This window comes from Lepidothrix coronata, unplaced genomic scaffold (assembly GCF_001604755.1).
Source record: "Lepidothrix coronata isolate B3197 unplaced genomic scaffold, Lepidothrix_coronata-1.0 Scaffold198, whole genome shotgun sequence".
Classification (NCBI taxonomy): Eukaryota; Metazoa; Chordata; class Aves; order Passeriformes; family Pipridae; genus Lepidothrix; species Lepidothrix coronata.
This window is the reverse complement of record NW_016690378.1, coordinates 1,643,458-1,654,006: the sequence shown is the minus strand read 5'-3', so window position 1 is coordinate 1,654,006 and position 10,549 is coordinate 1,643,458. Positions and strand designations below refer to the sequence as shown.

Here is a 10,549-nt window from a genome sequence, read left to right as displayed (position 1 = left end):
CTACCATGGAGCTTTGGCCATACTCAGGGCATGCACTGAAAGGGAAGGCAGAACTGCCCCAGAAACAATTGGTTTTCTTAAAATTTTCCCTTGTGCCACGCTGACTAGTTAGCAAACAACATGAGTCTCTGCCAGAGTATAGCCTAGGACAAGGGACATTTGTACTCACGTAATTTATTATACATAATTGAAGGAATAGTGTGATTCCTAAGTAGCTTAATCCAGAATTGAAATTCACATAGTCCTATTAAAAAGAAAACAGGAAATACAATAAAAGGAGAAAAGTTAAGGAGAAATATTGAACCTTCTTCTGGAGTGAGTGCAAAATAGCCTGATATGAGCAATTATGAAGAAATACATTTTAGGAGTGCAATATAAAAGCAATTTGACCTTCTTTTCCGGGTTGGTAACAGCTGAAATAATCCCCTTACATAGGCACAGCTGACAGGAGTGTTTCTGCCCCCAAGGCAGCATTTCTGTCATGGGAAAGTTACCAGAATCCCATGGAGTTTTATCACACTGATGCACAAGAGTTCTCTGTTCTTGTAATCAACACGGCCATTAGCAGCTCTTCATCCCGCAGAGCTGGCCTTCAGGCTCAGTCTGGAGCCTCAGCTCAGAGGTTCAGGTAGTTCTGGCTCTTGTTCAGTGAGAAGGGCTCAGGGAGCCTTTTTGCTGGGGACAGAAGAGCACATACTGTGGGTTTGGGAGTGTGTTGCCCATCACCAGCACAAGAGCTGCTGCTGCTGCTTCTCAGTGGATGGACGGAGGAAGTAAGGGATTGTAAGAGGGATTTTCACTGCTGAGTTGGAGAGTTCAACAGCTCAAAAGTGTCATCCACAACCTGCCAGAGGCAGTTTTCGAGGGGGAAGTCGTTGTCCACCAGGTTGACCAAGTAATAGTTGTCATGGATGTACTGGATGATCATGCGAGAGGGCGACTCCTCCTCGTAGAGCTTGGCCCACTGCTCGATCCACAGGGCAAAGGCTTCGTCCTGGCAGGGGAAAAAAGCGTTGGCAGTTGTGTAACATTTTCATGTTACTTAATTTAGGACACCCAGTGTCACATGTGGCTGGGCCAGCCTGTGGCTTGCTTCTTCTCAGTAAAAATGGCAGGAGTTGAGCAAGGAGCCTCATGCTTTCCAGTCAGGGGGACGTGCCCAGAGCTGAAAGGAGACACGGTTTGCAGTGCAATGAATGGCTCAGTGCTGCCCCTGCCTGTGTGTAAGAGGGGAGGAAGAGCCACTGTCCAGCACTCTGGGGCCCACTGCAGTGACACTGATAGTTCCCAAGTTACTGTGCACTTGGTGTTTGAGAAGAGCTTTTGCCACAGCAAAGTTCTCCTTACACAGAGGGAGCAGGAGAAGCAGTACCTGGACCTCTGCAAGCCAGTATTGCAACAGCCCTCAACTGTGAGAAGTGTCACAGACTAAAACCTAACCAGACACTGAATTTCACAGTAGTGCATCCAGCAGGAGGGAGGACTCACCTTCCAGTAGAGGAAGCTCACAGGATCCACTACAGTAGGCTGGATGATCTCCCTGCCTGGGAAGATGCCCCAGGTGACAGCGTTGGGTTGCAGATCTGGAGCATTGGTGATATTCTGGCCCTGCCAAAGGAAGGAAAACCTTTTTGAAGCAACTGCTGGAGGAGGAGCTGAGTGAGTTGGAACAAGTGCATTTACCCTCTCCTTGTTAACTCAAACAGCTGCTGCACGGCACAGCTGACTTGCTTTACTTTCCCTTCCCTTCATCAGCCCTCACGTCTGGCTTTGTTCATAGCGATAGCTGAATCTCGGATATTTGCCTCTCTCCCCAGGTGGTGAAAGGAACGTGTCCTGTGCCCCACAGCCCACCTTGACGTTGACAATGTGGTAGTTCACCCTCAGCTCGTACTTCTTCAGCACCTTGAGCAGCGCCGTGACGATCTCGCTGGAGGCAAAGAACTCCAGGTAAGCCTGCAGGGAGGGATGGGGAAGGGGGAGGAGAGTCAGAGCCTTAAATCATGGCAGGACAGATAAATACAGGCAAACGAGGACAGAGCTGTGGAGTCTGGGCTGCCTTGCATGGCTCATCCCCAGAAACATGTAGTACAGAGGAGGGTTGAGCAAAGGGCAGAGCAAATTCATAAGAGAGCTGGGGAAAAAAAGTAAATAACTGGGGAGAGCAGATATAACAGGCCAGAACAGTGAGCTCAGGAAAGCTACATCCTGCCTGTTTTGCACCCATGCAAGCAGACAGGCTGGAATGAACTCCAGTGTAACCACAACTGCTGCACCAGGAAGCAGCCTGTGCCAGAGTGCTTGACCTCTATTCTACAGCAGTGTCTTGCCAAGGCAGCCCAGCAGGGTGAGAGCAGAACTCGGGGGTCTCAGCTGGGCTCTCCTAAGCACCACTCCCTGTCTTCATCTTTTGTTCACAATTCTCCCCGTGTGCTTATACAACCCAATTCTGTACTTGCTCTGTGCTTGGCTGCTCCCAACAACTGCTTCCCCTCCCCCCATTTCCTGGCTATTGTGTGAGATGATGGATTTCCCTCACCTCGGGGGAATCTTTTCCTTTGAAAACATAACTGCATTTGCCATCTGCTGGTCTCTGGCTTTGGCGGTTTGGATCCCTTTTGAACGTGGCTGCTTTGTTTCCCAGTATGAGCCACTTGCCTGGCATTTACCTTGATGGGAGATTCCTATCACAGCCATTAGTGGCAAGGCTCTAGGGCCTGAAATGCCTGACAGTGGGAGGCAGGACTGCTGGCAGGCCAGGGAAGGAACCTGGCAGTCGTGTGAACAGCACAGCACAGTGCTGTGGGCTGAGGGTAATTGTGGAGAACTCTGCCTTAGTGAAGGACAGACAGGGGAATTTATAAATGCCCAGTTATCACCATGAGAAGCTGGGTGGTAGAGATACTACCCCGTTGATTCCCATTTTATGAAAGACCCAAGTGCTTTCTGCATCACTGAATGGGAGCAGATGCAGCAGGTAAAATGTATCTAAAACTTCACAGCCTTGCTCTAGAAAGAAGTCACCAATAATTACTTGCTGAGAGTAGAAACAAGAAACAATACATGATCTGAGGTGGGGGGAAACAGCCCTGAAGTCAGCCACAGAGATGACATAGCCTGGCTCTTAGGACACCAAAGGAGCTTTGCCTCATCTCACCAACAAGGCATTAAGATAAGGAGCAGGCAGAAAGATTATCTGGATGAAAGCCTGGGACCTCCCAACCTAACAGAGACCAAACAGGGTCATAACTCTTTGCTGCCTAGCCTAGAATAGCACTGTACCTTTTGGAAAACATAGCCCCCACTGGGCCCCCAGCCTACAATGGGGTCTGTGGATGGTTTGCCATTGATGTTTGGCTGGGAGTTGATGGTCAGGATTCCTCGTCTGTTGACCTTCTCCAGCTGGTCCTTCAGAAGGTTGGTCTCAGTAGCCAGAGGGTCATCGTTCCAAGGCATGCATGTGACCTGCCATGGGGAGAAAGGGTGGCTCACAGTGGGTGTAACAACCCCTTCATTGCCATCTGGGTGCTGAAGGAACTCAGAAGTGCCCTAATGGCCTCAAACACACCTGCTTCAGGAGAGAACTCCCAGGTTTGGTTCACAGGGCAGGATATGCTCAACACTAAGAACGACTGCTGAAGTCTATAGATACCAGTCCTGTCATACTGTAGCAGCTTTCCTTTTATTTTGAGCCCTAGCTCTGGCTGCTGGATCCCCTTCCAAACACTGTCTCAGAAAATCCTTTTGGATAGGGAAGTGCCAATTCTTGTTTAGAAGAATGATGTAGTACCAGGAGCAAGGGGAAACATGCACTGTTGTCTGTGCCACACCAACCCTCCCTTCCTGGGCCATCACTCACCCTGTGCCCATTCCTGTTGGGTTCTCCAGTGATGTAACACGTGAACACCTCAAAGACACTTTCCTCACCAGTCAGCTCTTCTCCCCACATCTTCAGAAGCTCCTCCCGGGGAGACTTGCTCTTCAGGTAGAAGAGGTAATAGTCCTTCAGTTCCCCAAAGGCTGGAGAGGAGGAGTTACCCCTGCAAGGGGAGCAGACACAGACTTAACAGGCCACTGAGGAAGATGAGCTGATTTGGTGGTGCAGGGAGGCAGCCACCCAGGAAGAGAAGTATCCAACAAAACCTCACCAAAAACCTCAAGATCTTGGTGCCATTCAATCCGAGCAACTGGGGGCCACTTTGTTAGGAAGCCACCTGTTCAGTGAAGCCCAAAGTGTGCCCAGGACACCCATTAACAGAGACCAACTGTGCACCAGGCTTTCCTACTGCAGGGGACACTTACCACCGGCCATTGGGGAAGTCATCCCACTCCTGGGTCCTATAGATGTAACTCTTGGGCCTGGAGGCCCAGAAGATGGGCCGAACATCTTCCACTCTTCTCTTGGGGTGGGCACTGACTGCCCAGGGCAGGGGCCGCCTGCATGGGAGGAGCAGACATTAACACACTTCCTCTGCTGACTCTCCACTAGAGCCTGGAGGCCCTTCCCCTGGAGAGAGCAATAACAGAGGCTGAGAAGAGTTCTGCTTGCCAAGAAGTAGGACAAGAAACTCTTCTTCCTTTATGGAAAGTATTTCTCACGCAGTTCCCTTACAAGATGCTCAGTAGGGGTCTGTTTAATGTTAAGAGTACAGCACTGACACCTGAAATTGGAAAAGGTAAGGCAAAGCACTATGGGAACCTACTGTAAGGAAAAAAACCAGCTGAGAATTGCCTTTGCTTCCTCTTGTCTGTGCTGAAGCCTGTGGACTCAGAGAGAATTCCACATTCCCTTTATCAGCTGCAGAGAACCCTAGAAATCCACAGTGGGAGCTTACATAGCACCCAGCCTGTAAGAGGGGTTGTGACAGGCATCAGAAATTTATTTCTTCCAAGTGGCAGCTCTAAGAGTCTGGATTTTTAAAGTTCCAGAACAGCTCTTTTAAAGCTACTTTACTAAACCAACCAACCAAACTCCTCCTTCAGCTGTTCCCTCTATTCCTCCCAGATCTTGTTGGAGAACTACAGGAAGGGCGAACTTCTAAATGCAGAAAGGTGCTAAAAGTTAAAAAAAAAAAAGGCAAAAAAGCAGAGTTTGTTTCCTTTCAGAAGGTGGGATGGCTGGATGGATGTCAAAGTGGAACTCACAGAAACCAGTATGTTCTGCTCACCTGGGGTCCTCCTTCCATAAGCCCAAGCGCTTCAGGACTTCAGTGGTGGCCACTTCCCGGTTGAGGGTGTAGAAGTGGAGCCCATGCACCATCCCACTGTCCAGCAGCTCCCGGCACATGGACACTGCCAGCTCCACCCCGTAGTTCCGGATGGCTGCATCGTTGTCCTTGATGGGTTCAATCACATCTTTGATCTCCTGAGGCACCTCCAGCTTGGAGAGCTTCACCAGCTGGCGCAGGGAGTGGTAACCCTGGAGGAGGATGCAGGGGATTTATATTTTTCCAAGGCCTTTTTCTGACATCCCCGTAGCACAGGTACTTGGTCTCAATTTTGTGGCAGATTTAGAACTGGGTCTCCTGGATTCTACTCCCAGGCCCCATCTCCAGGATGGTAACACAGTCCAGGTCGTGTCTCTTTAGGTGATTTTTAGGTCCTTGTCCAAGCCCTGCATGCTGACAGTGAAAACTAACACCTCAGGACTGTTTAGTTAGGACTAGTGACATTGTCCTTTATACCCCTTTTTGCCATATGGGCACAGAAAACCTTTTCAGCTTGTTATTACCTGCCTCTTTAATTTAGCAAACCACCTACAGATTTATCACATGTTTAGCACTCTCACTTCCCAGAAATTCTGTGGAGGATATTTACAGACCTCTCTCTCTCAGGCCCTGACCCACAACCACTTAACATCCTGGATCCTTATTCCTGCCCCAAACCCAAATTACTGGATTTCACCTGTATGGGGAAGATGCCAGGAATAATGGGGCAGGTGATGCCAATGGCTTGACAGTCCTTCATGAACTTGAGAAAGGTTTCTGGTCGGAAGAAAAGCTGTGTAATGATGAAGTCTGCTCCAGCAAAGACCTTCTCCTTCAGGTGCCTCAGGTCTGTCTCATAGCTCTCTGCTTCAGGATGACCCTTGGGGTAGCCTTTGGGAGGAAGAGGGGTGGAAAAAAATGAAACCTTGGTGGTCAGGGCAAGTTGCTAGAAATTAGGAAGTATTGTATTGTCACAGCAATCCAGGGAGGGACTGCTGAGCTGATTTCCCTGTCTCAGACCCTACCCCCCACTCTGCAGTGGAAGACATTTACCTGCCACACAGATGTCAAAGTAATCATCAAATTCACTGCGAATGTGCTTAACCAGGTCAGCAGCATGGTTGAAACCATCTACTTCTTCCTCCCATTCCTCACCAGCAGGATCTGAAAAGAGAACAAATCCACAGCTGTCTCCAACTGTTTGCTGGACTCAGATCTTCAGTAAAACCCTGCTATCAAAAGGAAGACAAAGATGAAACCCCCAAGTCTGCAGTTTCAACCATGGACTGGTTTTGTCTGCCCTTGAGCTGGAGGGACTTACAAAGGGCTCAGGTGAAATGCTCAGTCTCAACATTTAATTCTTGCAGAAGGAGCCTCTAAATCTTATTTCTCTGCTTTTACCCTGGAATTGAACACAAGAGCAGCCCAGGCTGAGCCCTGCACATCACAGGACTCACCTCCACGCAGTGCCATGATGTTCTTCAACCCAAGCCTCTTGGCCTTCTGCAGATGCCCCGTGATGTCATCCTTGGTCTGGTTGCAGCATGTCATGTGCAGGATGGTCTCCAGGCCACAGTAGTTGACTGCAGTGTTGGCAATAATCATGGAAGAGGTTTCCTTGTCAGATCCTGGGTCCCCTGCGGGGTGCCACGTCACATCAATGAAGAGTGGGCCACCTGCTCCCATGCGGTCAAACCTGTGGGTTTTAGAGCTGTGTCAGCCTACACCAGGTAGGCAAATCCCCTCCCTAGGCCTGGGGTATCTTGCTCACTGCTGGAATGTCAGCAACAGGCAGAGAGAGCTTGGGTGACAGCAGCAGGAGACCACAGAAGTGTTGCACTAAGAGTTAAGCAAGTGGCCAGTGTGAATAAGGAAAGCCATCCTTTAAGGCTCTCTGGGGAAGAGCTTACAATCTCTTTGAAGAGGCAACTGAGGTGTTCTCTGTACAATACACTTCCTCCCTGCATGTTCTATTAGACTGACATGGCTTCTGCTAGAGAGCAGTGCAAGTCCCATTCCTTTTGAGATGGGAGACCATGCTGCAACCCCCTGCTCCCAGCTTGAACTGTAGAGGCCACAAATATGAAAAGATGGACCAGAACTCTGTTGTGTTCCCCAGTGTGCCTAAGAGAAGAGACAAGGGCTCACTTAACTTGTCTCTCTCCTGCTCGGAGTTGGAACAGGCCCTTCTGTTTAACATATGGCATTGGCATACAGCAGTTATAAAGAGAATTATGAAACACCCTCTTCTCCAGGTGAGTACATGGTGGCTCCTGGGGCTCCAGAAGAACTTCTATCTCCACTGAGAACTATCACTTTTCATTTAAAGTTTAGATGGGGACACCTATCTCAGAGGCTGAAACTCTAGTCCTCAATAATGCAGAGGCACAAACCATAGCAGCTGGATGATTCTGAAAGCAAGTGGGAGTCTGTTCCAGAGACTTTGGCACACAGCCCCTCAAGGAGGATTCTCTGCTTTCAACAGGTACTTTTCTGCCCCAGCATTGTGCTTCAGCCCCAGAGCATGACAGTGGGGTTGCTCCAAATTCCCAGAGCGTGGGAGCAAGGAGACAGCCTGGCCCCTCAGTAATCCCAACACAGCACTTAACTCTTCAGGGCCTCCAAGGAAGACAAGTTACCTGGTGTCCATTACCCTCCTCAGCAGGAAAGGACAGCCCCATTACCTGCTTCGTCACCTGGAAGGGGAGACAGAGCATGGGGCAGAGCCTGCCTCATTAGCTATTCCCCAGCCCTCCACCACAGACACTCCTCTCCCACCCTGCAGCGCTCACCTGGAGATGAGGTTGACAGCAGCATTGGCTGTACGTGGGGGGAAGAACTCCAGGGAGAACCACTTGTCCCCGGCCTCCTGCCGCCGGCGCATCTTCTCGCGCAGCCGCTCGTGCCGGTCGGCGTCGAGCACCGGGGTGGAGCAGCGCGAGTTGTCCTTGGAGCTCTCGCTCCCGCTGCTGCTGCCGCCATCGGACCTGGAGCTGGAGCTGGCACTGCAGCTCTGCTGGGTCTCATTGACCATGGTGGGAGCTCTGGGGAGGGGAGCAGAGGGAGCACGGTGAGTACAAGGGTCTCAGCATGGAGCAATTACTGCTGGGGTGGGCAGATGATGATTAAATGAGCCCGTGTCAAGACCCAACATTCATCATCATCATCATCAAGGAGTCCCTTCTGCTAGCCCTCACTGTAAGCTGTAGTGAAAACACAATAAAAAGCACGTGTTTAGATAGTGCTGAGAGAAATAACACAGCAGTTGGCTTTGTGCCGCTTTGATGCGGCTCTTCTGTGCCTGCTGGGTCAAATTTGGCTCTCAAAAGAGTCAGGTCAACGTCACTTTTGCCCTGACTACAAATCAGCAAGGCAGGATGCCCATGTGAACCAGGTGATGGCCTCTGTGATCTCATGGCCTTGGGCTGGGCATGCCAGCAGATTTTTTTTTTTTGTCTACATCAGGTGCTTCTTGGACTGTCTCCATCCTCAGAATTTCCATTCTGTCTGTTCCCAAAAGTCAGTGCTGCTCTACACTGTAGGTAGGAGAGCCAGTGCTAATGGGGCAGGGACACAAGAATGCACAAATTATTCCTAAGTCAGAAACAAAGGACAGAATCCCCTCTGATCAGGCCACCCCCAAAAACTCAGGCCTTTGTTTTCTTTGTTGGATCAGACAGCTGCATTTCCAGCCACTGGCCTTTTCCACAAGACACACCATCTCCACAGACAGCAGTCCCCTGGGCCAGCCCACTGCACCCACTCAGCTCTTTAGCAGATACTCTGTTCTTTTCCTCACCAAGTGTGGCTGCTTGGAAACAAAGTCAGCAGAGACCATCCTCTTCTCCCTGCCTTGCACAACACCACCAGCTGTGCTTGCCTGGCTTCACAGAAAGCAAAACAGCAACTCAGAGGTGCAGGCGGGTCTAGGATGCCCAACTCCACTTAGCTCCCCACAATGCTCCATCCTGTGCCTTTAAAATGAGGTAACGAGCACACAGAGTTACAGAAGAGCTGCCACAAAACTGGGATCTGCATTATTTGCTTAGGTACCTGCCAAAACTTTAAATTATCACTGGGAAGCAGCACGTTGTCCAAGCATTACGTAACTTTGGAGCCTGTTTTGGAGGGAATGGTTGCTCGAGCCAGCACACGCTCTCTGTCCTTATGTAAACTCCGTCATGGCTTTAGGTCAGCCAAGAGGACTTTGAACTTTTCTTCTACTTTTTATGCTTGAGTTGCCAATCAGGCAAAAGTCTTTGGGAGAAAGTCTGCTTTTACCACCTGAGGAACCTCTCCAGCTGGCAGGAGATGTGAGGAAGGAGCGCAGGCCTCCTGCTGCCAAGAGGAACCGGGAGCCTCAGATCTCTTGTGTACCAACACAGCAGCTGTGGCAAAAGCAGCAGCTCAGACTTACTGACAAGTAAAGCAAAAACTACCCGCTGCACAGGCACAGCCCTGACCAGGCTCTCTCAGAGGACTTTGCCTGACATCCACGTGCACTAATCTGGGAGAATTATTCCAAAGCATGTGTTGGTGATCAAGCTGGCAGCTCAAAACCACATGCTGTCAACTCCTAATATCTCACTCCTAGCAAGCATGGCACAGCACTGTAGGCAAATCAAAGGATGTCTGTCTTCCCACTAAAACCCATCACAAGGGGAAAGGGTTTGTGTATTAACGTCTCTATAGGATGAAAAAAGATCCTTATCTTGCTGGAAATATCGAATCACAAAGACAGGAGAAAGGTTCGCTTAGATTCTGTCTACAGGCAGCATGTGGACCACTCTCTTCACTGTCAGATGCATCACAGACTTGCTGGCAGAAGCTTGCCGTTATTGCAAAGAGAAACAAGATAAGCCTAAACAACAAAGCCAGCAGCAAAACAAGACAATCTTAAGCACCTCTCAGCACTCCTGCTCCTGTCTCTGCCGCGCTGCAGAGCTCAGAGATCCGTGGCTCAGCACACCAGGATGCTCAGCATGGATGCACCTGTTGTGTTTGTATGATGCCGGTGCTATTCCAACTCCTCCCATCCCTGAGCTGACACCTAGACACGCAGGGTGGAGACCTGCAGTCCCCGAAAGCTCAGCTTTACCACGCGGGCTAAACTCACTGCACAGATGCACCCTTCACACGCTGCAAGGAGCTGCTCCGGGCCTCGCTGTCCCGGGCCGCGGCATCGGGCTGAGAGCCCTGCGGGGAGGTGAAGGGGCCCGCGGTTGGATCCACCGCCAGGACAGCGGGACAGCGGCCACGGGAAGGCCAAGGGGAGCAGCACCGGGGTCCGGGGTGCCGGGGGGTCCCTGCCGCGCTCGGGGCCAGGCGAGCATCCCGCTGCA

The 10,549-nt window shown here is 50.6% G+C and overlaps 1 protein-coding gene across 2 annotated transcripts; it reads right to left on the bottom strand.

Annotated features, from left to right (window-relative positions):
• Positions 1-158: 158 nt before the first annotated feature.
• MTHFR (methylenetetrahydrofolate reductase (NAD(P)H)) lies at positions 159-10,116 on the bottom strand. 2 transcript variants are annotated; one of them, XM_017832035.1, is made up of 12 exons: positions 9,261-10,116; positions 8,000-8,251; positions 6,665-6,903; positions 6,261-6,371; positions 5,905-6,098; positions 5,169-5,419; positions 4,303-4,437; positions 3,860-4,040; positions 3,283-3,465; positions 1,855-1,956; positions 1,489-1,608; positions 159-994 (listed from the first exon to the last, which is right to left on the bottom strand). In XM_017832035.1, the coding sequence occupies exons 2-12, from the start codon at positions 8,239-8,241 to the stop codon at positions 797-799; spliced, it is 1,956 nt and encodes a 651-aa protein (XP_017687524.1). In that variant the 5' UTR covers positions 8,242-8,251; positions 9,261-10,116; the 3' UTR covers positions 159-796. The 2 variants fall into 2 exon arrangements, with proteins under 2 accessions (XP_017687524.1, XP_017687526.1); XM_017832037.1 differs by lacking the exon at positions 9,261-10,116 and adding an exon at positions 7,847-7,903 and having other exon boundaries at positions 8,000-8,090.
• Between the last annotated feature and the right edge of the window lie 433 nt (positions 10,117-10,549).

Excerpts from the sequence above, each read along its gene's own strand:
- MTHFR (XM_017832035.1), bottom strand. The coding sequence starts at position 8,241 with ATGGTCAATGAGACCCAGCAGAGCTGCAGTGCCAGCTCCAGCTCCAGG. Across the intron at positions 6,099-6,260 it reads CTTTGACATCTGTGTGGCAG|GCTACCCCAAGGGTCATCCT; the intron begins GTAAATGTCTTC and ends TTCCTCCCAAAG. Across the intron at positions 995-1,488 it reads TGAGCTTCCTCTACTGGAAG|GACGAAGCCTTTGCCCTGTG; the intron begins GTGAGTCCTCCC and ends TTCCCCTGCCAG.